General features: G+C 37.5%; 1 protein-coding gene across 3 annotated transcripts in view; it reads left to right on the forward strand.

Annotated features, from left to right (window-relative positions):
* The window catches only part of POU6F2 (POU class 6 homeobox 2), a 309,043-nt gene that overhangs the window by 56,965 nt on the left and 224,165 nt on the right, over positions 1-27,913 (forward strand). For 2 of the 3 annotated variants that reach the window (XM_039715137.1, XM_039715138.1), the window contains exons 1-2: positions 1,166-1,177; positions 4,333-4,504. In XM_039715137.1, the coding sequence (XP_039571071.1) occupies positions 4,339-4,504 (166 nt within the window). In that variant the 5' untranslated portion in view covers positions 1,166-1,177; positions 4,333-4,338. Of the gene's footprint in view, positions 1-1,165; positions 1,178-4,332; positions 4,505-27,913 lie in introns of those variants that run through there. The other variant, XM_039715136.1, reaches the window with a different exon arrangement.

The following is a 27,913-nucleotide window of genomic DNA, read 5'->3' on the forward strand; positions in this document are numbered from 1 at the left end:
TAGCAGATACTGTAACTGAATTACAGGAGGTATAAGTCACCCCTTAAGGGAGACACACAGCAGGGAGGACCACTTGCAGCACAAAGCTGTCAGGGAGATCTCATAGGAAACAGGCAAGGCTGGAAGTACTAGTGTTAGTTGGACAAGAAATAGATGACAAGTTATATGAGTATCTGCAAGAGATGTGTGTATAATTTGTCACTACATGTGTGGTATATACAGCTATCTTTTGAATAAGGGGATTGTGATTCCTTAGTTCTCTCAAAACTTGAACCCTGAAATTCTGAAGCATTATGTGCCTTTGCCTCTTACTTAAAGCATATAAACCCTTTTGACAAAGTTCATCTTGATGGTTTTAAGCATTCTTAGGCTTTTCAGTTTTGCATATGAAAAGCTGAAACTCTTGTGTGGCTGTCAGTGAACAGAGAGCCTGTGTTACAGTGCAAAGTGTAATCTGACCTATAGCACCTTCCAAAAAGCAAATGCTGAGTGTCAAGCCCACAGACATCCAGTGCAGAAGAACAGGTCCTGACAGTATTAGCAACTAAAGATGCATACGCAATTCCTTGCCTCCATGCATCCTCTCCAGTGCTGTGGGTCCTCTCTGGGATGGACTTGTAGGTGGGCAAAAGAAGAGGAGAGGACTGCTGGGCTTGCAGCTGGCATAGCAACTACTCCAGATTTTTTTTTAGAGAGGCCATTAGCAAATATAGGAAAAACCCCTTTGACCACCAAGGGATTTTACAGATTAGGCCACTTGCTGTGCACTAGAATTACAATTTATTATGTGTTTTGCAGAAGCAATAGTCTTTAATCGTGCATAATTCACTGCAGAACAGACATATTTTTAAGCATAGAAAGCAATTGAAAGCCTGGAGATAACTTGAAGTTTAAAAATGTCCAATTTTTAATATATTTTTCAAGGAAACATACCTTTCCTTAAGTCATTGTTTAAGTGATTTATTTGGTCTTCTGGTAAACTAGAAATTTGGGGAGTATCTAATCAGTCTGCTTTTAGAGAAAGTTGTCGTTCATTTACCACCTGACAGAGAGAGCTACCCTGGGGGCTAACTACAGGTTCTTGTGCCGCCTGAGGGAAAGGGCAGCAGTTTATGTTAATTCACTTTTTATAAGCCTTGCCTATGTTTGCAAAGCTGTTTTAAATTCATTGCTAAGAGTATGCCCAGCCATGTGAGTGACTATGTTGATGTTTACTGCAGTGCCGGTCTCAGTGATACCTTGCAGCAATGAGTTCAACAGATTTTCCACCACCTACTGTTGGGAAAAATATAATTTATTATTATTAGATGTATGACTTTTTCCCATTTCAGAGGAGACACCTTTTCTCCTTAGATGAGTTAGGGTGAATAGTTTCTGATCTACATTTTCTCTCTGCTGTTTATTTTCTTGTATCCTTTGATCATGCTCATTCTTAGTCACACTTTTCTGTAAGCACTCCCAGTTCTTTCAATCAGTTTATCATTCTTACTGCACCTTTTTCTGATGTATCTTTCTTAGGTGGGCTAACCAGAAATGAACAAGTACTCCAGACGAGTGCTCCAGATGAGGCCTAATTATTAAAATACATAACAAATAAAATCCTGGCTCTGTTGAAGTTGCTGTGAATTCATTGTCATCGAAGGACTGAGGTTTCTTCCAGTGCTGTCACACTTCCCACACTATTCTTCCTCCCATTTTTCATACATTCGATTTCAGAATTCGGCAACTTAGACTTAATCTAGAAACCTACAGATTCCATTAAATCCATTAAATTGCTGTTAGTTCTCAGATCAGGAGTTTTTCTCTGTGGACATGATTAGTTCCCTCCCCAAACTTTGATGAAAAAGGTCAAATTTTGTCCCGATTCACCTTTGTTTTGGATGTTAGTAACTAATCTTGATGTTAGTTTTGAGTAGCTGAAACTGAGAGAAGCTGCACAGACTGAAACAATGCTGTTTGTGTTCACAATGGCCTTTAGCTGCAAAACCTGCTAAAATACATTATTTAGTATATGAAAGCAAACAAATTTTTTGCCTCAGTAAATGACTGTCCATAGCGCTCTATGAGTATAAGGCAAAAAAACTGAGTTTCTTACAGTGTCAGCAAAGGAAATCTGTTGGTTTTTGTTTCCTCTCCAGAAACATCTAAGAAATGTTCAGATTGTTGCTGCCTAATAAATACAGTAAATGAAATGTTAATAAATTGCCAGCAATTTAGCCTGACAATAACACGGATTGACCAGATTGATTAAATTGATTATGTTTCATGTATTTACAATATGTAGACACAAGCCTAATTTATTTTCTGAAGAGTTCAAGGTAGGTATTACTGGTTTAAGAAAAAAAGCCAAACCAAAACAATGGAGTAATGTTTGTGGTTGCTATCTGCAATAATCTAATGCTGACAGAGAGCAGTATTTTATTTAGTAATTAACAGTGTAAAGGGAAGAGAAGCTGTCATGTTGGTTCTTAAGCTGGGGAATGTGATGAAAGATGATATCTGCGATCTCATCCTTTCCACTTGTTTAGGATTGTCAGAATGAGAAATGTCAGCATTATGAAAGCTCAGCTCTGCTCTTGATATGATAAAACCCTTCAAAAGCCAGTCTTTCTTTCCCTCTCCCCCTCCTTTCTCCCTCTCCTGCTTGCACTTGCTTTTTTATTTATCCTGTTTTGTTAGATGGCAGAAATATAATTCTTTTCTTTCTTCCTATTATAAGCCTCCATTTTTGTTTTATTATATGTTTCACAACCCCTAATGCCCCACTGAAAATTACCTTGTTAAATGACAGTGTTTCAAAGCCATGAATCCTTTCCACCATTCCCTCAGAGGTTTGAAACAGTCAACAGACTGTAAAGAATAAATAATAAAAAAGTATTGATTATTTTGATGACTGTGAGATTCAATTAAGTATTAATTTTGCCCTCCAGTGGACCTATCAAGGTATTCAAAAGGGAGGATTCGGCTCAACTAAATGCGTGCTGAGTGCTTCAGCCTTAAATAGGGAGAAAATGTGTTTACCTACAGTATTTGAAGAGGAGTGCATTGATGCACAGAGTCCAATATTTAAGTGCTGTGCAAATTGAGCCCTGGTGACAGTGACATTGTTTTCGGCAGTACGAGTATTGACTAAAGAAGAGCATTTGATGACAGCTTAAACTATTTGTATTGATTAACATTTTCATAGATTATCATGTGTCATATCAAATTCACTTTTCAGACATGAATACATTAAAAAACCCACAGGCGAACATCGACCAATGTGGGGACAGGACAGAGGGAACATGCTAGCCAACCTACTTGCTCGCTGGTCACCTGTTCTCTGCATAAGAACCATTTAGGCATGAACTTTGCAATAAATAGCTGCTAGAGAGATCAACAAGGTCACTTGCTCCTTTTCTTTTTCTTAGTTATTTTTTTTTTACTCTGCTTTCTGTCCTGTCATGATATTATGCTTATTATTTTGCAAACGGAATAACCGAGGGTGCTTGGAAATAATGCCTGACCCCCAAACATCCTCAATGAGCAGAAGATAAAACAGATTCTGATCATCAAGAAAAAAATTAGTTGTGTACATATGTGTAATGTTTTGTGAGGCATATAATGGTGCAAACACAAGAATAATTGCAAACTGTATGTGTAAGTATCTTCCCTAATTTTATTTTATAGAAAATGTTTTCTGTGGTTTTTATTTTCAAAAGAAAAATCCGTGTTTGTGTCTTTATGGACTTTTGGTGCATAGTATCCCAATGACCAGAAGAGTTAGAAGAAAATTGTATCTCTTTTAAAAGTATGTAATGAAATGGCTATTTGATGCTGTGTATTTTCATAGAAATGCTGTAATGCTAGAAACTGTGCATTTGATTTTGTTAATGTTATGCAGCTGAAGATGCCTCTTTAAATCACTATGGAGCACTCACAGGGGGCTCCTCTCCTGTGGTATCGGAGCATATAGGAATTTCTTCTCTTACTATGCTAAGGACAGGGTGAGGTGTAAAAACATACACACAAAAAAAGCACATCCCACAATTAAAGCTGTGTTGGTTATGTTGCTTTCATGGAAGTTTTTCTCCAAAGCATCCTGAATCTCTCACATGCTAGTTGAGCTTTAATAGGGTGGGGAGTAATGGAAAACTCATTGGATCTGTAATAGCTCTTCACTTGACTGCAGCCAGCAATAACAGCAGGAGCAGCCAGAGATAAGAGAGAGAGAGAGAGTGTGTGTGTATGTGTGTGTGTGTGTGTGAGAGAGAGAGGGAGTGGAAGAGAGAGTATACGCACACCAAAGCTGCCACTTTTTTTCCCCCTCACTCTTTTTTCCCCCCATCCTAGGATCCAATGATAGCTGGACAAGTCAGTAAGCCCTTGCTGTCACTGCGGAGTGAAATGAATGCAGAGTTGAGAGGTGAGGACAAGGCAGCTACTTCAGACAACGAGCTGAATGAGCCCTTGCTTGCGCCTGTGGAATCAAATGACAGCGAGGACACTCCCAGCAAGCTCTTCGGTAAGTCTGTCTAGGTATTTCATTTCACTGCTACCATGTTGTCCGGAAGAGCAATCTTCCCCTTTTTTTTTTTTTTTTTTTTTTTTTTTTTTTGTTCGCTCAATTTTCTTGTAAGTAGGAAAGAGTAGCTTGGAGCATGCAGGCTCAGAGTCCTCCGCTCCTATTGCAACTGGTTATCAGAATGACAGCATCAGTCCTGAAAACTTTTGTTAACAATGGACGTATTTAGTGCAAGTTGCAGATGTTTTATGAATTTTTTTGAACCATGGACTCTAACGTAAAATTGTGTGTGTGTATAATTTTCTTGGAGTACTTTTACAATTATTGTGGTAGGTGCTGGTATGTTGCACATGCTACTATCATTTTCTGAGGCTTGATTAAACTGAAAAGTTAAAATTTTTTTATGGTAAATATAAATCTGGCTGAAGAGAACTGAAAGGTTCTTGTACAAAACACTTCATACTGAGTAAACAAAGCCTAGCAAGGGTATTGCATGTGGAGCTAATGTTTTTGGAATTTAAATTAGAAATTAAATATTCCTCCTTAAGCTTGTGGAAAGAGAGATTACCTTTTGATTTTTTATTCATTTTGGAATAGTCTAAATTGTGCCAGATAAGTGTAGCATTTCACAATCAAAACAAAAGCAGTGAGAGTGGCACTCCAACACAGACATCTGTCATTCAAATGGATGACACCCTGTAAGCCAACTCAAGCAACTCTGATCTCTAATCAGAAAAGGGAGCAGAGCTGTTGAGGCGCGTGCTTGAGTGATAGATGTTGATAGGTGTCTGAGCTGTAGCAGCATTGTATGGTATATTGTGACATTTGGGGTTTAGAAGGAGTACACTCCTGAAGAAGTCCCTTTTAATTATTTCTGTTTGTGACCTGAGACAAACCTTAATAAAAATGGAGCACTTAGTTATTTTTTATTATTCTATTGGTGGAAGTCAAAGGGAAAAAGGTCTTCTTCAAAGGGAATGCAGCTGTAAGGGAGAGAGGGTGAGAGCCCATTTTCTAAGATTCAACTTTTGATTTCATAATCTGTAAGGAAATCTGTAGCTGTGTTCAGATTTCATTCTTTTACCTACAATAAGAGCCGCAAGATTTTTTAAAAACAAAAGAACACGTGCAATTGTATATTGTAATATTCTTTGCACATTACTGAAAGATACAGCACAGAATGTTTTACTAAATAACTTCACTACAGATGCAGGAAAAATAATAATTAAACACCCTTAAAATTTAATTTTTCTATTGCAGTAATGACTGTTACTGAATATCACATACATTTTTAAGCACCCTCTTAGTAATCTTTGTTTCCATGGAAAGCATAATTTCCATTAGCAGTTTGAATGTTCAAAAAGCATTTAATAATTATTTTAGCCCATTTTATCCAGGAAAGAATTATAAATGTCTAAAATTCAAAAGGCTACCAGTTATCTAGAGTAATATAAATATCTTCAGCTGTGTTTATATGTTTTATTTGCTCAAATATTTAGGCTCCCTCTATTAAATACAGCCAGGCATATAGAAAGAAAAAATGAGCTTTTAATTTCAGGATACTGAAATGTCTGTTTGTCTTGATCAGGCAAGTATTGTAATAAAAGGCAGAATATTTTCTGAGCCCTTGTCATTTGGATGTTCTATAGTGGTAGTGAAAAATACACAGACACTTTCATTAGAGTTGTCGTGTATGATATAGAAATGATGTGTAACCGTATCTTGCTCCTTTCTGGGCTGAAAATATAATTTATCTTAATAAAAGCACAAGTGAAAGAGCTAAAAATTCATATATTGTGCTTTTTCTACTGGTGAGTGTAAAATGTTTGCTAGTCTGATCCTTATACTGCAAAAAAGACGTTCCCAAGTAAACAAAAGTAAGTGAAATAGTCCAGCTGCCTCGGTATGAACTTATGTACCATTTATTGAGGTTTTGTTAGAATTATGACAGATGCTACAGATCTATTAGCAACAGCCCTCGTAAATTAATTTTAGTAACTTTTATAACAACAAAAAAAAGGTATAGTGGGGCAATTTTGATACATTTGAGGATCAAATTGAGACAATGTAAAATAAAGATGATTAGATGTTATATCACAGTGCATCCCTTAAGATAGATATGCAGTAAACACTAAAAATTATCAAGTGCAGTTGTGTTTAAAGCTCTGATACCTAAATATGGAACATCACCACCCTTTAGTTTTTACTTTGTTTAATGTTATGAATAGCATGTTAGGAATGCATACTTTGTACTTTTGTTTGCAGTGTCTGAAGTTAAATTATTGTAAACATATTGGCAGGTGTTGGCATAGAGAATGACAACTTTTTCCTTCAACCTTCTTTAATGTAATCAGAAATAATAAATATCTTTTTACAAGATAACAATTAATACATTCTGTGTAAAATTTTTCCCCAAATCTCTTAAGTAGATGAGGGAGGAGCATTTTAGAAAGTCAAGAGGAGACAGGTCCCTAGAGAACAAAGTTTTTCTACAGTGCTGCTTTTCATTTTTTTTAAGGATTTGTGAAAATCATTACTGATTTAGTTGGAATGAATGACCAGCATTTGTGTGTCTTGTTGATTTTAGCAACATTTCATGAGTCTTATTTTCATATAGTTGAACAGGGTTGAACGATGAGATGCGAAGAGCTTTCTTTTTTTTTACCAGACACATTCTGCTTAGCTTCTTTTGATGGATGAGTTTATTTCTGCAAAGGCCTGCCTTTCTCACCTGTACTTTTTCTAAAATTCACTTACTTATTCTCAGATTTCCTTGTTCTGGTATTTCACTGCATGCCATAGAAACAGTGGGTATTTGGTTTTTGTTAGCAGTCAAAATGGTTCCTTTTCAGTAACAGTCCCTCTGGCCAGTGAGGAAAGGGCAGGAGCACAACTAATTGTATTTATTTTTTACAAGAAGCACTAAAATTTTGTTTCTCTTATGGGTGCTTTGCTATCAGTAACAAAGCAGATGAACGCTGCAGCATTTTAAGTCTCAGAAATACCAGCATAAGTTCCTGACAGTTTGAAATAACTTCCACCTGAAACTGGTGTGCAGGTGTCTGGGAAGATGCACTTTGTCACTCTGTTGCAGCTGCTCTCTGTGGATGAGGACAGGAGTAGCTGTGATTAGAGGGGTTGTGCCTTGTTGTTGTTTGCTGGCTTGTTTTCTCCTGGTGGTGTTTGGTTTTTTTTAATTTATTTTTAAAAATTTGTTCCTATTTGAAAGAAAATGCTGTCCTGTAGTCCAGGAGTCTGTAATCCTCTACTTGTGCTTTTGTACCAGTGGACTCTTTTGAATTTGCATACTTCATGCTAAAGACTTTTGATACTGAAGTTACATGAAACCACAAAAAAGTAGAAAAAGTAATAAAAAATTAGGTACAAAATGTTGGTAAAGAAATCTCTCCTGAAACTCATTACCTCAAAAAATACAGTTTTGAAATGTGGGTTAGCACAGCTACACTGTTTTGGTTACAGAAATCCCAGTATGAGGTGAAGTTACTTTGTAAGAGATCTTGTGGTGAATTATTTATTTTAAAAAATATTTGTGAAGTAATATCTCCTATTTTAACCATAGAATCTAATTAAGTAACATAGAAACTGAGTATGGCTCTTGACTTTTTTGGCAGTGTAATTTTCAGATCAACTTGTCTTACTCTACAATATCCTTCAAAATACTAGCCCAGGCCAAATGCCACTGGTCTTACTAGAGAAAGCTTTTGTTAATGTTAAGTAGCAGTTTCACTTTAATAAGCATATTGGTATTTGATCCTAACTTAACTAATCCTACTTGTAATTTTTTACTGTATTTTCAAACAATTCTAGTATAAATTATGAAGTGTTGCTCTGAAAAAAAAAAATTCTAAGAGAAAAAGCACCCATCACATTTAGCTGTGTGATAAATTGTTGAGATTCAAAAGTTGGTATAGACACTGTGGGTATGTTGTATATTAAATTCTTAGTAGGGTAAAAAATCCCAAGACTGAAGTGGCTGATCCAAGCATCAAAACCTCCTGTGGACTGAAGCTGACTTTCCTGGATTTAGATCTAGTGCTTAATTAATGCTTAATTGAAGGCAATTTGTGACATAATTAGATGACAGGGGGAAAAAAAGCTGGGAGTGCATGCACTTGCATATTAAGGTAATTCTACTGTATGATAAAAAGTTATTTTTGAGATTCAGTCTGTAGTTCTACAAAAAAAAGAAAAAAAAAAAAGCTGTAAGTATATAGCAAGGGCAATGCCAAGCCTCGAATTTTGGAGCAGAAATGTTTCCTATTTAATTGTTGCAGGACAGAAAAAAAAATTGACTGCTATCCTTTTTTTTTTTTTTTTTGTCCTTTGCTGGCAAGGTTTTGTTCCAGTGAAATTAAATCTTATTTTTTTTTGTACTGGATCTGATGACTGTGGTTTTCTTTGGTTCATTAGTGGGCTTTTGATCTTTTCATAATGCTGTGTATGCTTGAAATATGGAGTGGGGATATGGGAGTTAAATGAATCTGCACACATTTAAATAAACAAGTTTTTATTTTCAAACCTCTGCACTGGCTTTGGGATTTTATTTTCCTTTCCCACATTGTTATCCATGTTTCAGAACTGTGTTCATCCTTCTATGTAACATGTATATGCTGCAGAGAAACAAAGTAGAAGTTGTTTCTGGCTGATTATGTTCTGCTAGTAGATTCCTTGTATTACTCTTGAAAGAAACATATATTATATATATATATATATATATATATATATATATGTATTTTAATTGGAGTTGCCTTGATTAGAATTTATGGCATTGGAATAATTTCAGTCACAAAGGACAAAGGACTAAATTGTCTTTTACCTCTTGAGACTGTGGTCTCTGCAGGTCAGACCAGAGGTCATTGCCAGGTTGCTGTGAGGAAGCTGGCATTATCATCCTTAACAGTATATCTAGCCTGTGGGGGCTTCAGACTATGAGCTTTCCTTTCATTAGTGTATTTAAGGATGATTCTCAGTGGCTTGGTTATATCCTCAAATTTTAAAGGCCTATAAGATCTCTGCCCATCAGGAACACTTTGCTAAGGTTTGGTAATTTCAATGGAAGAAGACAATGCGTATTTGTTGTTCTTGATGCATTTTGAAATGCTAGAGAATATTTCTGTTCTGATGGGAGGGTTCATGGCCCAAATGGTTTTTATATTGAAATCAGAGCCTTCTTTTAGAGGCCACAGATGTAACATCTGAAATATGTTTGATCTGCATATAAAAATTCTTGTCTCTTCACATAATTTTATTCCTTAATTTCCACATTATGGGTGTTTTGTTCTAAGACACTATCAGTTACCCATGCCATAGATCCGATCCTGTTAGTGCTTGAATGTGTGATACTTTCCTTAAAGCAAATAATCTGTGGCTTAGGAGCCCTATTTAATTACAAAGACTGTGTCAATGAGAAACATTAATGGGTGGTATGTTTACAGGACTGAGTCATCATACAGTCTTGTAAATTCATTTTCTAAAATTTAGTGATGTCTTGCTTAAATAATGAATAAGTTCTTAAAGAACCCAGAGATCTGGCTATGTGATTGATTGTTATTTCTGAAGGATATATTTTACATGAGCATTTTTAAATAGGTATTTGCAAACAGGGACTTGAATTACTCTGAAAAATGCTGTTGTCTGATTTCTTGGCAGAATTCTCACTGTCAGTGGGACATGTACTCGTGAATGGGGAGTAAATGCCCATTAAAACCAAAACAGATATTATGACTATTTAAACACAAAGCATGATGGGTTGGTAAGATAGAAAATCCATCCTCAGCTTAGCTTTGCTGCTGTGCTCAGGTATTGCAGGTAGCTCAGGCTGTGATGGTACTGGTGCTAGCACATATGTTCTAGCTCTGAGGATACCAGAGTTTTACTCACTTAGCCTTTGATGAAAGCAGTATTGGGCTGATGAAGGACAGGTATTGCAGCCCCACTAATAAATCCTCCCGCTTGTATGGAAATAAAGAGGAGTCTTGTAGCTGTCCCTGAATTGTGACAAAGACAGACCATTAAAAAAAAAATAATTAAAAACAAAAGTTGATTTAAGTTAATAGTGTTTTTTTAAAAAGGTGTGCTATGTGTTGGTTTTTTTTAAAGTGTGTGCTATGTGTTTTTCAAATGAGTCTTGAAGTCTCATTTTCTGTATTTTTACATAGAACAACTTACAGAGGGAAGGAAAAACCGATTAAATCCTATGATGTAATTGGTATGACTGAATGACAAAATGTTCATTTTTAATTAATCTTTCTACTCTCTGAAGTTATAAAAATAGCAACAAACTTGTTTAAAAGCAACATAAATGGCTGGCTGTTTTGAAGGGGACGTGCTGGCTATTAGACAGTAAACAGGTTATTTGTGAAAGAACTGTTAGATTCTTTGATTGAGATCCTTGCTAGTTTGTGTTTTGAGATTAATAATAGATCAGACACTTGCACATTTAAAAAGGAAGTATTTGTAAAAAGGAAGGATAATGGTATGTTTCAATTGGACTTCACGTGATTAATCAAGTTCTCCATAGGAATGTGTAGGTGAGGCAGATGGCAGCAAAGTTAGATTTGCTCAAATGTGCACATGGCACAACTTAACACCTCTCTGGATTTCCTTATGTTAAACAAAGAGGCAGCAAGTGCTTATGCCAAACTGGCACCCTGTAAGGGCAATCTGTATGAAGTTTCCTGCTGTCAGGTTAATAAATTTTTTAAAAATATCTAAAGGCAGAGGTAGCTGTAGGAAGCTCATAGTAACGGTTGCCATTCTCCTGTGGATCATTTTTCTCTTTAATATCCTGTGTAGCACTTGGTTTTCCTTGTGTTGTCTTCCTAGTTTTTTTTTCCTTGTCATTTGTAGGTTCTTCTTTGTTTTAAATTTTTTCCTTGTGAAAGTGTTTCTTCTCATGGATCCATCATCTATGGTCCCTTTTTAGGGAGAGAGATGGTCAAAGGATGGGAACATCAGCTTTATGGGATTTTATACTTTGATTTAATCACATATTCAACATATTAATGTTTCTTCCACAAATGGTTTATTTTCTGACTTTTTACATGACGATCACTAGTACTACCATTAGTACTTACAAAATAACATTATTTTGTGAGCTACAAAAATATTTCTGACAAACTCAGAGGTAACACCTATATTCAAATGATGAAATGAGAAAATTAATGCTAAACAGGGACAAAAGTATAAAATCAAATGTGTCATAATTTGCAGGTTTCAACAGGAATATTATTTTTCATGTAAATAGCTTGATGTTTTTAAACCATAAAGTCTTGCTTTTCTCTTTTTCTACCATCTAAAAATCAAAATCAATATCAGTATGAAACAAAGAAAGATTTGTATTGTGACATGTCCTGCTTTATGTTGTGATACTGCTTTGATGCTCTCAGAAGCCCTTTTACTTTGAAAGCAGATGTAATCTAAAGAAGAATAGTACCTCATCCTGTCTGGCTAGGTAGAATCTGCTGTTTTCAGAGAGATTAAAATTGGGTTTGTTCCCTAGATTTCAGGGATATCTATATCTACCAAATCAATGAACAATGCACACTCCTGCACTCTAAAGCAAGTTTTTTAAACACTAAACAACCGTTTATGCCTAAAAGAAATTTGGATTTCTGGTTTTATTTTAGAATATACAAGAAACAAGAATATAAAATATTAGGAAAGAAATATATAAATAAACAAATATATAAATATAAAAGAAAATATATACAATATTAGGAAAGTGAGAGTTTTGTTTTTTTTCTCAGATGTCCTTTTTTTCAGAAAAACCATAATTTTAATTTCTGAACAGTTTGACATTTTCTTACAAAAATGTTACGTTTCACAAAACAGAGTAATCACACCACTTGAAAGGGCTTACAAAAGTTAAATAAAAATTAACAGCTTCTGTGACTGAAATATGATATTCATTATTTTAATACAATAAAAAAACTCAGAGTCCTAAAACAATTTCATGTTACTGGAGATTTCAATGTTACACAAATAAGTAATAAAGACTTTTTTGCATTTGTAACAGCATTTTCTACAGCAGTGTATCATTCGGTTCCTTCTTTCAAAACTAGCAGGGAGTTTACACGATTGTCTTTTAGGAACATCTTTCTGCTTTTCAGTTCAGATGGTGGTTGGTATGGTTTGGTGACCATTAGAGATTTTATTAAATCATTTTCATTTTCTAGCTCAGTCTGGCATAGTCCTACATTTTAAAATCTTGGTTTTAGGTTGTTGAATAAAGAATTACTAGCAGTCAGTCTTTCCAGAAGACTTTAAAGGAAGTCCTGTCCAAGAACACATTGGGCACACAGCCTAGCCTGTTATTCTCACCACAAACACCAAGGCTTGTGAAGTAGAACATCGGTAAAAACAAAAGTGCCATCTTTCCTGTCTTCCCTTCTTCCTTACAGCCAGGCTTGGAGCTGTTCCCCTCTCTTCTGCTCCTTGGTGTGTGCACACAGCTGGAAACACATCCAGCTGTGTCATGGGCAGTTGCAAAATGCATTTTGCTTCCATCTGTCAAGATCTTTAGGCTTCTGTGATTTGTTTGAAGATTACTGTTTGGGGGAGTTTGTTCCTTGAAGAGGATGATCAAAAACCTCTGTTTAATCAAGAAGCCAGAATTACTTTTCAGTTAACATACCTTAAGGCATACTTTAATATATTGTACTATTAAGTATGTGTAATTATTTCTTGAGATAGCACAGTGTTAACTGGAGAGGAAGAAAAATCATTTGAATTCAGTCTAATCTCTTGAGCAAATACTATATGCAGTAGTTTTTGTATTTTCTTTTGCATACAATTAGGATTTATTCACATGGTGTAGAGATGTTATATTTCCTCAGTGATTTGAATAAACATGAGGCCAGATTCTGACAGGTCTTGGGTGACTGTCCCTCACAGAAGACCACAGATTTCAACACGATATTCATCCTATCAATACTTGCAAGCCAATTTGGGCCCTCCACTCGTTTTAATCACTCCTCTACAGTGGGTTCTTATGTTGTGGAGCTAAAATAAGCCAAGAAAACATACTTACAGGAAGGGGCAACCACTCTATAATTATGCTGCACTCATATTTAACAAATGATGAATTATGGAACCAATCCTGGGGTTACCTTTGGTTTCTGCTTTACTGTGCAGGTGTATTCCATGAGTATTGCTTAGGCTCTGAAACTCCACCTCTGCTGTCATGGGGAGGTCAGTGGTGGAATGTATGTAAAGCATCCATTAAGGTGGGAAAGTCCTTAAGTACAGTGGATTGTCATAACTTAAAAAAAAAAAAGGACATAAATGGTAATTATTACTAAAAAAAAAAACAACTAGAGAAATCAGCAGAGATTAAAAGGAAGGGAAGGAAATTAGGTAGATATATTTGGGCTCAACTATGATTTATATTTCTCCTCCTTTCTTGTACTTCCTTGCCTGAAGTCATAAATATTTGGTCTGTGAGTCACAAATATTGATGAAGGAAAAATGGAACTTATAGCTAAAGAAAAAAGGAAATGAAAACATATAAAAAATTTACTACTAATTGAATATACTTTACTGTCATAAGCGCAATAAAATTAGTGATAATATTCAGCAAGAAAAACATCTGCATAAGTTGTTTGAGTTGATGTGTTTTTTTCTTCCTGGTATGGAGAATGTGAGGGAAAACTCTTGCACGGCTGTCTTGCTGGGATTTGATACATTGTTTGCAGAGTCTTCTCATTTTAACTGTGTGGATATAGCACAGTGAACCTTCTCATAACAGTTGCTGACATGAAAAAAAAATCTTTCAATCAGCTGGTCTGGCTTGCTCCCACTCTCCCCAGCCCCCACACAGCTTTGCTTTTATGAAGCAATGAATAAAAGAGGGACCAGATGATGCAAAGGTTTGCTTAGATGAGATGTGCTAGTCAGTGAGCAACTTGGATTTGTGGGACTCTGGTTTGTGACCATGGACTTCAAAGGGATTGAATTTGGGGGTCAAGCCTTTCTCACATTGCCATTTTCTCATTTGTGTAAAATGATGCTGGTGTATTTTGAATAGCACTTTAAAAATTTCAGGCTTGCTTGTGTCAGCGGACCCTGACTGGTGTAAAGGCTGATGTGCTAGAATACAGGGTGCATTCTCCCAGCTGTGGTAGTTGGGCTGTCTGGAGCTCTACTGGAAGGAGGGAGGGTTTTACTTTATACTCTATCTGAAAATTCAGGCGTGAAACATTCATCATAAGGAGAAAAATCAGGCCTGTTCTTGCAAAAAGAAAAAACTATCTCTAGGGTCTGGTCATGTTTTTGGTTATTTATTTTTAATAAAATGTTCTTCCGGTTTTGTATTCTTTTCTCTGGGTTCACATAACTGTGGTATTTCAAACCAACTTAAAACAGTTTTAAAAAAAAAAGGCTCCCTAAAAGACAGTGTACTGCTGACTGTTTTATTTTGTTTATATCTGATATTTCTTATGGTATTCAGATGGTTGTAATAGACTAGCACAAGAGCTGCATGTCTTGTCATCTGTACTATATCAATACATTTTTATAATGATACAATAACCTGAACCCTGTAACAGTTTATGATCCATTTGAGAATTCTTATGGATTCTCAGAGTGACGGAGGCCTGAAAAAAGAACTTGACTGCTTTCACAAAACTGGTGCTGTGACAGGAAAAACTAGTGTGCCTGTGATTTAGTTGCTAAGGAATCATATTGATCTGATTCGTCATTAAACTTTTAAGTTGGAAAAAAAAAAGAAAAAGTCAAGCTGTTTGAAGGTGGAAAAACAGTGATGTGATTGTGAGGATCTGCAATACAGGTAAACTGTGTCATACTGCTACTAATATTGATTTGTTATGATTAATAAATATGATTTTATGCATTACCCATGTATTTTATCTATAATACTTCTTTTTTCAGAGTAGAAGAAAATTGCCTCTTGCTCTTTATTTTTCATTGACTATTTTTAGTCAATGATAAATAAAAAACTTTAACAGCAGTCCGCTTACAGGAAAGACAGGACTTTAAAACAGAAACATAGCAGTAATGAATAACCATGCAGCACACTACACACATACAGCCATTTTAACATTTGTAATGGTGCTAATTTCCTGGCTTTTTAAAATATGCTTCCACATGAGCTCTCAAAAGACATAAAAGCTTGGCATGTAAAGTAAATTGTTTGTCACTTGCTGACGACCTGCCATATTTATTGTCAGGAGAAATGGACATTAGTTGGAAAAGCAGTTGTTAAAGGCCAAACAATTTTTAAAGATGGCAAAGATGTGCAAGGGCTTTCCTTTTTCTAACAATGAGCCACCCCTTCAGACATCAAAAGACAAGATAATAAGACACTTCAAGCACAATTCAAGATTATATTCAACATCTAAAGGCTCATCTCCTGTCAGTTTGCATTTACTCTCCCAGGGATGTGATGCTTCTATCATCATTCTGTCAAGAGGAGTCTGGCAGAAACGATGAGGGCCCCTCATTTCACACACTTAGTGTTTTTTATCAAATAGCCCATGCTCATTCTCATTCAGCCAAAATGGAGGGATAATTTGAAGAAGGTCATGCACAAGTACAAAAATCTTGTGCTGATTTGTGTGATTAGAAGGCATTAAAATTGCACGTTTATGTTAGGTTCTGAGATGTTTTGTCAGTTTATTTAGTAATACACTGTTGAAGTATTAAAATATTTTTAAAGTAAAAAAGGAAGTTTGCTTAAAACAACACACACTCTATCATTTAGCAAATATTTTCAAGAGAGATCTATTCCAAATGGCATTTTTTTTAATACACCCTCAAATGCATTCACCTGCCCTTTCCTCTTTGAGATGGAATATTCAGGAGCTGTAGGGGTAAAACGTTGGCCCACTCACATTCATTAGTATTTCACTCACTGATAATTTAATTATTGGAATTTTTATTTGTATAAAGATTTAAGATGCTAAATTCAGCATATCAATATAAAAGGAATAATTTTAACACCTGGATCTCAGCACCTCTCATCCTGGCATTACAAACTTCCTTTTGCTAACAAGGAATGGAAGGATCTGATTGGGTACAGAAATGGAGGACGGAGTAAAATGGTTTTCCTCATTTCTGAATTCTTTGGTTTAAGTGCTGAAAATAAAAAGACTGGGTAGTGCTGTCAGTGTATCTTGTACATGAAACTGGCTCCAATATACAAACCATACATGGACCATGTAACGTGGAGGAGGCAGGCCTCTCTGTCTCCCATTGAAACCAATGGAATATGAGGCAGTTTAACCCCTTTTAAAAAGGAGCTACAGCTGAGGGACTTGGCTGGAACTGCTCTCAGTCTTGAATCAGGAATTTATCAGCTGTGATAGGAAGGAACTGTGAAGGAATGTGCATTTGGCCTTGTGGAAAAAAACCCCTCTGCTCTGTAGCTTGCCTTTGCGCAACACAGTAAAAAAAAGGAAACCTGCACTCATGGTGCATTCTAAGGGGTTTTCACCGGACAAGAAACTGCAAGGGAATTGGAAAGCTGTGAACAAATTGTCAAAAAGACAGATGGAATTGCTGACTGACCTACTGGTAAGAAACACTAACAACTTCCACCTCAGTGGTACGATATTTATACTGCAATGGAGAGTGACTTCTCAAAGGAATTTTCTCTTCTACACATGTAAATGCCTTCATGTATATATCAATGTAGTGTGCAGTATTTCTAGGGAAATTATAAGGTGCATTTAAACAGCTGTGGATGTTTAAACTGACTGTTATGCCCAGAATAAAAAGCATTTTTTACTCTCACTGAAATACATTCCTTCCTTATTCATAAGGCCTATCTATATTCAGAAGTTTGTATTCTTTCTGCTGAATTATTCTGGAGGAGAACTTCTGGCTGTTTCTACATCAGTGTGATCCTCTGTGCATCCAAGTTTTGGTCTGCTCCACACTGTCCAGTGGAAAACCAGCATCCTCTGAAACTGTGCAGGCAGATGAGATTTATTCTCAAAATATTAAGCAGTGACTAAGATTGAAGGGCAAATATGACCAAAAGGCAGCATGAATGTAGTTGTGCAAGATCCATAGTACCACCAGAGAGAGCAACTGGTCACCCTGAAGGGCTTGTATTCTGAATAGAATTTGGTTTCCAATAGGACAGGATTTATTTGATAAGTTTTTACCATGTCTGTGGACCAGCTCAGAGCTGTTTCATTATCATCTTTTTCCACAGAAGCATATGGGCTTATATCAACTGTGGTTGCTATGTGTGTATCACTATTTTAGTGAAGTTGTCCAATATTTATATTCACTGAAGGTCAAATCCTGAAATACTGTAGTACATTAGGAGGAGAGAAAAGAGTGACTGCAAATAGAAATGCTATGCTTGAATCTGTCCTAGCTTGCTTGTCTGTGTTTCTTACTCAGTCCCTTCCTAGGTGCTCTTGGAGACTTTCTTGCTTGTGCCTGGGGATGGTTTCCCGGCAGTCCACTTCTCAAGCATGAGTGTGCAGAAGAGAGACACTAATAACAAGTGCTGTTAAAGGTCTGTAAATTGTTTTCCATCTGCTCTTAGATCTAAAACTGTGGAAGGTGTAGGGATAGATTTAGGGAAGCTAATGCAGGTGCTCAGTGCCAGGGAATAAGCCAGTTGTCTCCACACTGAGAAAAACTCTGTTTAAGAAATATTTAAACTGTAGCTATTGTGCAGTCCACTGGAAACATTCACAGTAGGATCCAGGAAATGAAAATGAATACCCATAAATGAAGAAAGAAGAGCCACTATATTTAACGCATTATGGAATGTGTTTTATGTTTCTACCTATCCTCCTGTAAGTAACTGGGATAGGTAGTATCTTCTGCTAAAGTTAATGTATTGATTTGCTCTGTGCTGTGTACCCAACTGCTTTCTGTACCACTGTCTAAGCTGTTCTAGCAAGAATTTCCTGCTGATTTAGAGAAAGCATAATTGTGATAAAAAGTTGTGCAACATGTAAAGTTGTGCAACATGTAAAGTTGTGAAAAGCAGGACTGCAGTTGCTGGGCATGAGTATACTGTTTCTAAAGCACAAGTATTATAAATGGAAGTTTTATTAATTTCAAAAACAAACTGAAAAAGCCGGAGTGGCAGTTTTGACATCTGTTGTACATTGAAAATATGTATGAAAGGTCTTCCCCAAAGCTTGCACTAACATGCAAAGAGGCTGGGAGGAGCATGCACTTATGTAAAGCAAGTGTCTATTTAGGCTCTTGCACAATGTCACTGAGCAATTCTGTATGCTTTGGGGTTAACTCTCACATAAATTAGCTGTGCATTGTTTCATGGGTAAGTGGAAGTGAACAAGCATGTATAAATGTGTTTCTGAAGATACTATTCAACCTTTTTGTGTTACCATTCAACAGTTTTTCTTTTAAACTGTGTCTTTGACTGTGGCATTTCCTCTTAGAAAATTCCTACCTAACAAACAGCTCATTAAATCATTGATAAGATTCTGTTAAACAAACACTGGGTAACACAAGATATCAGTCCCTGACAAGCACATGCACAAAATGTTGCACTTACCGGATTTCTGAATGCTTTTGTGGGTTTTCTTTTGAAGTGAAGCTGTTGTTCATGGCTAGAAGAATTATTGGATAAGCTACTAAATAAATAATGAAACCTATAGCTATGAAATAAATTCTTTTTCATTTTTTAAAATCATTACCATATATAAGTGTATCTCACTCTCCCCCAAAAAGATTTTTACCATCTCTTCTCTCAGAGGCAGTAACAAACAGCAGTAAGCTAAAAAGAAACAGGAGTTATTTTTGCAAATCCCTGTTTCCATTGCATCCTTTGCTTGCTAAAAGCCAGGCTCTGACACCAGAATTTAAGCCCTAAAATCCTGAAAAACACAGGTACTGAGCTGTTCTGTTTCCCTGAGGAAGCTTTACAGCTCTGAATGTAGAAAAAGTGATGATATTAGTCAGGCAAATGCAAATTGTTAATAATTTCAGTGAATGCTGGAATTAATGATATTGCATTTACTTAATAATATTGCATTTCTGCTACACTCTTGTGTGCAGGAAGTCATATCACAACTTCTAGAAGATGGGAAAGCTGCTTTTATGACGGTGACCAGTCCGACCAGTCCATGTTGAATATGTTCAATATGATATAGCCTACAGATTTACAGTGTGTAATGTAACACAGAAGTGACTTCAGAGAGCATCCTACCCCCTTAAATGTTTCAGATTATGTTGAAATAGAGTAAATGAAAATTCAATAAAAACAAGGGACACCAGGTAGAGCTTAAAAAAGGGTCAGTCTATAGGAAGTAAAGGTTAATGAGGCTGGAACTGGTCAGACAAAGCAAAGTTATTTACCATGGTTACAACTGTTTCTCCAACTGTTTTTGAGTAGTCTTTTTGGTTCCAACATGAATTAGAGGGAGACACAGTAGCCTAGACACTCACTATCTCTCACCTGCAATGAAGCTCAGGTCCTGGTATAAAATGATGGGGTAATGGAATTTGTGGCTCTTTGAATGCAGGTATTTCTCATGTCAGATGTAGGGAGGAGGAGGTTTTAGTACTTGTCTGTTTTATTCCTTTAATTGCAAAACAAATTGTATATAAAGACAGAAACGGCAAACACTGGCTATTTGTCAATTGTCCAGAAAGACTAATTGGTTGAACTACTTGGTATGTCATAAAATACACAGAATATGTGGGGAAATCTGTTGCAACACCTGGAAACGTGTGCAGTAGTCTTTCTTATTCACATGCTGTGATATTGGTTCTCTAGTAACTTTCCAATCTTTTCAGTAAAATATGCCTTCTCTTAGAGACAAATGTCATGTAAGTTCAGGTGAGAGCCAAATCTGCTTGTTTGATGAGAAGTGACAAATTACAGTGGATTCTGATAGAACATATCTAACTTGTAAATGTCATACTCTAGAACAATCAATGGCCATTTATTAATATTTTTGTAATTTTTTTACTGGAATGCTATTGGTCAAAGAGGAGACTTCTGAGATGCATCTTAGCTGCTGCCAATGTTGCATATTTTGACCACAATAAGTATGCTGGTTTGCATGAACCATGCTTGTTTACTATGCTTTATTTTATAATGTAATTTTAATTGAAGTAATGTTCACTCATTTTAGACAACGCAAAAAACACCATCAAAGTATATCAACTTAATAATCATACCAATGGCATGCTGTGTTACATAAAAATCTTAAACAGACTCTTAAGCAATAAAATCAAACCTAAGTAACATGAAATCTAGAACACTTGCATTCAGCCATGGAAACTTCTAGTCCAGGCTGTGTGATGTGGAGGACAAAAAGCCTGCAAGTTTATAGAGAGGAATTTGCTGTCAGGATATGATGAACTGTCAAGGGAAATTAAGGGAGGCTTGCCTAGGACTGTGGCAATATGTAATGTCTCCAGGAGAAGTGTTGTGATAATCCTTTCAGGCCTTGTTCTGGGTACAAAGCAGCCCCTTCAGATATGCTGGGATGACAGAGCTGAATGAAACCCACACAAGGGTTTGCATATCTGGAGACTGTGTGTCTAGTAAAGCACAGTGACTGTACAGCAGAAGAAGTATTTACAACTTTTAATTAATTTATTTGGGATGTGATCCTTCTCTCCTTGGGGGGGACTGGGATGGAGAAGATTCCAAAGTAAACCTGGGGGGTGATTCCTCTCTGCTGTTAAATCATTTACTCATGATTGATAGAATTAGCTTCTATTTCCAGAAGGAATATTTATTTTGTTAATTTATTAAAGGCCATGTATGTACGACCTGTATTCCTATGACACAAGACCTGATTACTACCTAACCTAATTAAGGTCATTTACACCCAACCTCAGTACATGTAAAATTCTATCTTGGCAGAATGGGAATGTGTTATGCCTATTTAACACAGATCTACCCATGGTGCAAGGCAGGAAAGACTTTTCTACTTTTGGATTGTATTTTTATCTCAAATGCAACACAGAAATATAAACCCATAAACCCATTTATTTTTTATAATGACATATTGCTATAAGTCACAGTTTCAGCTGACAATCTTTACTCTCAACTGACCTGTTTTGTGAGATTTTGTAAACTACCTAATAAACCTTTGCTCTTGCTACTGTTGAGTTTAATACAGTTCATTACATTCACTGCTGAAATAAAAACTATGGTTTAGTAAATTAAAAATAGTTTCAAATGTCTTAATAATAATCATGTTGATATTTTTTCACAAATATGCTTTCATTTCACATGCTACTAAGCACAGAAAATTTCCTCTTATTCATCTTCCAAGTCACCTTTTAAAGAATGTATCTCTGAATTTGGATTTAATTTATATGCTTCAAGAAGTATCAAATGCATAACCAATAGGTAAAAAGCATGTGTTGGTCTCTAGGAGCTTGGTCTCTAGGAGCTGTATTGAAGTTTAGGGCAGAAGGGGCTGCTTGGGGAAGTACAGTGCAGCAGATGCCATTGTCCTACTTGTTTATTGTCTCTGGAGTGTAAGTAGGCAATTTAGAAAGTGGATGTTGGACTTGGTGAACATTTTAAGACTCTTTGTTAGCCCAGACAATGGCATGACTCTCCTGGTGATGTTCAGTCCAATGCAGGTCAGTGAAAGGTTCTGTCCACTACTTTGTTGGATATCTGTTGAATGAGAAAAGCCTCTAGTGTGGATGAATGGTGTGGATGAATGTTAGGAGTAATAGTATGCAATGTCTGTGATGGTGGAATGGTTGGATGGAGTACAACAGTGGGATACAGCTGCTTTTCAGTATTGAGATGAGCTTTAGGCTTCCTGCTGGAGTCTTCTACTGCAGAAACGCTAAAAAGAAGAATTTGTGAAGACAAGGGATCTGTCACAGGACTATTCAGTGTCTGTCTTCCTGTGAGGGAGCAGTGAGGCTTGCTGTTTCCTAAGAGGAGATGAGCCAGAAGTGGATGACCTCCAGTGGTGGAAAGGGGGTACAGAGGGGTCTGAAACCAGATCCAATTCCTATCCAGGGATCTCAAATGGGAATACCTGGAAATGATGTCAAAGACAGGACTAGAGACAAGCCTACAACATGCATATAAGAGCTTGGCTCAGGAGATAAGCTATCTACAGTGTAAATCCAAGCACATCCAGGAGGCAGGGCAAGAGACAAGGAATGGAGGCTGGTGTGCCTGAAATGTAGGTTCAGTGAGGTTTGAATGCTAAGAACTCCTGTCCCATGGGCAGAGCTTGTAGGAGAAAGCCCCAGATAATCAGATTTAGGATGCTAATACATGTTGGTGCACTCATGCCTCTATACAGCACTGAATTCTCGTTGGTAGCTAGAGCTGAATTCTGAAGCGTATTTACGACCCAGCAGAAAGCACCTTAGCAGGAGCTCTGTAATAAAATGCATGTGGTAGGTAGACAGGAAAGATATCTATTGGCAGGTTCTATTGGTCTAGATGCTCAGTAGTTAGGTATATATAAAGTTTATTTCAGCCAGGGATGATGCTATTTTCACAATATGTGTGACCAAGATTTAAGGGAAGAGGCTCTGTGAAGTTCTCCATACTAGTTGATTCTATGAAGTTTGATGAGTAGGAGGGTTTTTTCTCCCCACAACCTTAACCAGTGGGGAAAGCCATCTTCTCAAATCCTGCTTCCTCAGTTTCACAGAACCTGTGAAGACTGATTGCATTCTGTGTGCTGGAACCTTTTCAAAAAGGTCCAAAAAGGTCAAAAAATCAGGTCTTATAGATTTAAATGAAGGCTTCTTAGCGTCTGTAATTAGCAGGGCTTTGTTCTGGCAAAACTTCCTAATGTTTATTTTCAATGAAATAAGAATGAATTGCAAACAGGAAGTACACTTTCCCTCACAGAATTTAATGATGATCTTCATACTCTGTGGAGTTTTTTGGGAAGACCGTTCAAGTGTATCTTAGAAGAAAATTTTCAATACACAGCTTTCAAATGCAAGTTCAACTCTCCAAGAATCTCTGCTGGTGGTGGCTGTGGGACACCACTCTGCTACTTTTGATTGCTTCTGTGCATTAAACCCAGGTCATCTCGTACCGCTTATGTCCTTTAAACTAAGGTAGTTGGGAAGACGTGTTCCATTTGTAGCATGTACAGGTTGATACCACCCTGGTGATAACTGATTACAGCAAGTTAGTGGTGACTGTCAAAGGAATGAATTTTATGCCTGAGGAATATTAATGTGAGGTGCTCATGCATAAAAAAGAAGTTAGTTGAAATTTGCATAATACTTCCTGCACCTGCTTGAATGAACTGTTAGATTATTGTACCAAGCTGCCTCAGTTCAAACACTTCAGCTTTGCCATTCTCAATGGATTAGTAAAAATAATTGTGTGGTTTAACAGAGGAATTTATATTGTGTTTGAGAGTCTTTGAGCAAACACTAGAGTGTGAAAAATACATTATAGACCTAGTGAGCCATGCTATGGGAAATGTAAACTAAAGCAGTGATATATCTTTAGGAGTTGCATCTCTTTTGCTGCTTGTGAAAAACCTCCTATTATAATAAATTGTGAATGAATAAGATCAGTGGTATAAATTGATGAATGAAGTTTATTAAACTGTAACTAAGGTACAATATTTGCAGAAGAATAAGGGAAATAATAAGATTTTCTAGGGGTGAAGGTAAATTTGATCTCTGAAGACATGCCCAAAAGATAGCTTCTGACTCAAATGCTTAAGTTTTAAAGAATGCACTGTTTTTCTTGTGCATGTCTTTACATGGCTCCTCTCACTTTGTGAGGAGAGAGAAAAGTTGCCTTTATTTATTAATATGGAGATAGCAAAGTATACTGGTCTCCTCATGTATTTATCTCCTTGGATTTCTTCCTTCTGATTAAGAATGCAGTAGGTATTGATAATTATATCAATGGTGTTGAATGGTGTGAATCTAGCAGGTGTTGACTGGTAGATTCCCACAGCAGCACTAAGGGTAATAGAAGTTGAAACAGAGTTATTATAACATATACACTCATGGGTCATATGGAATAGAGAATAAAATGAGATGGTAAGGGTAAAGCAGTAAATGTACTCTAAATTTTCTATATTTAAACAAAGAAAAACAAAAAGTGTCACACACACAGCATGGAGGTCAAATCAAGGTAGTACTCAGAAGTGAAAAACAGAGAAAACAGATTGTGGTTGAAAGTGCAGCTGTAAACATACTAGCTGAAGTTGTCACAGATGGCTATCTTCTCCAACCTCTCTGCACAGATTCATCCTAGAGCACATGACACAGGACTGTGTCCAGATGGTTCTTCATTATCTCCAGTGAGGGAGACTCCACAACTTCTCCAGATTATCCTCACAGTAAAGCGCTTTCTTATATTCAGGTGGAACTTTCTTACATCAATGCCTGTTGCCTCTTGTATTGCTTGACACCATTGAGAAGAGCCTGGCCCCATTCTCTTGGCACCCTCCTTTAGATATTTATACACATTAATGAGGTCACCTCTCAGTTGTCTCTACTCAAGGCTAACAGATCCAGTTCTCTCTTTCTTTGTAAGAAAGAGAGAACTCCTGTCCCCCGATCATCTTTGTTGCCCTTTGCTGAACCCACTCCAGGAGCTCCATGTTGCTCTTGTGCTGAGGAGCCCAGAACTGGACTCAGCACTCCAGCTGTGGCCTCACCTGGGCTCAGTAGAGGGGCAGGATCATCTCCATTGACCTGCTGGCAATGCTCTTCCTAATGCACCCGAGGGGACCATTGGCTGCCTTGGCCAGGGGCTCACAGCAGGCACAGGGACAGCTTGCTGTCCACCAGAACCCACAAGTCCTTCTCTGCAGAGTTGCTTTCCATTGGTTTGGCCCCCAGCCTGCACTGGTGCAGGGGGTCATTCTTCCCCAGGCACAGGACTCTGCAATTGCCTTTGCTGGACTTCAGATAGTTCTTTCTGTTCATCTCTCTAACCTGCTGAGGTCCTTCTGAAGAGCTGCACAGCCCTCTGTGGTATCTGCCACTCCTCCCAGTTTTGTGTCGTCAGTGAATTTCCTGAGGAGGCACCTGATATTTATATATAGAATTTCCTGAGGAGGCACCTGGCCTCTTTCCCCAAGTCACTGATGAACAAGTTAAACAATACTGGACCCAATATTGACCCCTGGCAGATACCACTAGTGACAAGCCTCCAGCTAGACCCTCTTCTTTTGATTTTGTCCCTCTGTCATGTGCCATTCATCCAGTTCTCAATCCACCTTGCTGTCCATTTATCCAGCCCACACTTCCTGAGTTTACCTATGAGGACATTGTGAGAGGCAGTGTTAAAAGCCTTGTTGAAGTTGAGGTAGACAATACATACTGCTCTCCCCTCATCCATCCAGGTTGTTGTCCCATCAGGAAGGCCAGCATGTTGGTCAAGCATGAATCACCTTTAGTGAATCCATTCACCTTTAGTGAATCCATTCTGACTACTTCTGATCCCCTTCATGTCATCCATGTGGATAGAAACGGATAGAATGAGGCACCATCACCTTTCCAGCAACTCAGCTATGTTGACTGGCTGGTATTTCCCTGGGTCCTCCTTGGCCCTTTTGAAGACTGAGGTGACATTTATTCCGGCACCTCTCCTGGTCTCTGTAACATTTGAAAGATGACCATTAAAGGCCCTGCTGTGGTGTCCACCAGCTCACTCAGCACTCATGGGTGCATCCCATCAAGACCCATGGACCACGCATTAAATCTGCCTGGATGTTCTCTAACGGAATCCTCCTCCTTATCAGAGGGAAGTTTTCTAGCCAATGTTCCTTGACCCTGGTCTCCTAGGTCAAAGATTCCCAAGGGTTGGCCATGTCAGTGAAGACTGATGCAAGTTCATAATTCAGTTACTCTATCTTGTCTGCATCCTTTTTTTGAACAGGGTCCCCCCTCCATCTAGTAATAGGCCCATATTTTCCTTGTTTTCCTTTTGTTATTAATATATTTGAAGAAACCCTTTCTGTTGTCTTTGACATTCAGGACCATATTTAATTCTAGAGGGGTTTTGACCTTCCTTGCCTCATTTCTACTTATATTGACAACCTTTCTATATTCAGCCCACATGACCTAACCTGTTACCATCTCCTGTGTATTTCCTGCTTCTGCTTGAGTATTGACAGGAGTTCTTTATTCATACGTTAAGATCTCTCTTTAACCTCTTTGCCAAATTTCTTGCTCATTGGGATGCACTGTTCTTGAGCCTGGAGGATGTGATCCTTGAATATGAACCAACTCTTAGATTTCTCTTTCCTCAGGACCTGTTTCCATTGGAGTCTTCTAAGAAGATCCCTAAAGAGGCTAAAATTAGCTCTCCTGAAATCCATGGTTACAATCTTATTTGCTGCCCTGCTTCCTCCTTGCCTCCTTCCTTGATACTGAACTCCACAGTCTTACAGTCACTAGAGCCAAGGCTGCTCCCAGCTTTCACATCTCCAGCAAGGCCTTCCCTCTTTGTTAGTATGAGGTCAGGAAGCACATAATTCCTTTTGGGGTTCTCACTGCCTGTGTCAGGAAGCTGTCATCACTGCTTTCCAGGAACCTTCTGGGCTGTTAGTACTTCAATGTGTTGTTTCTCCAGTAGATATAAGGGTAATTAAAGGTCCCCACAGGAACTGTGACTTCGAGACTGCTTCAGGCTGCCTGTAGGCATCATACACTTACTCCTCCTGCTCAGTCTACTTGTAGCAAACACCCACAACAATGTCACCCTTACTAGTCTGCTGTTTTATCCTAACCCAAAAGCACTTGACTTGCTTGTCCTCCACCCCAAGAGAGAGCCTAAAAAATTCCAGGTGTTGCCTCACATACAAAGCAACTCTACCACTGCACTTTCCTGGTCTGTCTTTCCTACACTATGTAGCCCTTCATAACTATCTCATGTTGAAGTAAAATGGTTTTTTGGGTTTTTTTTTAACTCTTATGTTGTCACATATGTATTTACATATGGATTTACCTGCTAATCCTACTGGAAACCTCATTCCAAACCTTCTACTGCGGTAGTTAGGAAACCTTCTAATTATCAGCTAGAAACATTCATGTCCAGTTTGTTTTTATTTCAGTATCATCCCCAATTTTCAGGGGGAAAAAAATATATTTAGACCGAGCAATCACATCTTCCCTAGGTCCTTGCATTAAGAGGAACTTCACTTCCCCTGTTTCCATCCTGCTTTCCATCCTCTTGAGAGGTGTGGAAAGAGAGGTTGCCAATAAAGATTGAGGCAAAAATGTATCTGAGTACCTCAGCTTTCTCCTCATCCTTTGTTACCAGTTTTCCAGCACTGTTTATCAGAGGGTGTACACCCTCTTTGACCTTCCTTTTCTGGTTAACATACCATAAAAGCCCTTTCTGTTTTTCTTTGCATCCCTTGCCTGGTTTGGTTCCATCTTCACCTTGGCCTTTCTTCTCCTGTCACTACACAACCTTACTTTGTCTCTATACTCTCCCTG

The sequence above is a fragment of the Passer montanus genome, unplaced genomic scaffold, assembly GCF_014805655.1.
Source record: "Passer montanus isolate IOZ18808 unplaced genomic scaffold, ASM1480565v1 scaffold32, whole genome shotgun sequence".
Classification (NCBI taxonomy): domain Eukaryota; kingdom Metazoa; phylum Chordata; class Aves; order Passeriformes; family Passeridae; genus Passer; species Passer montanus.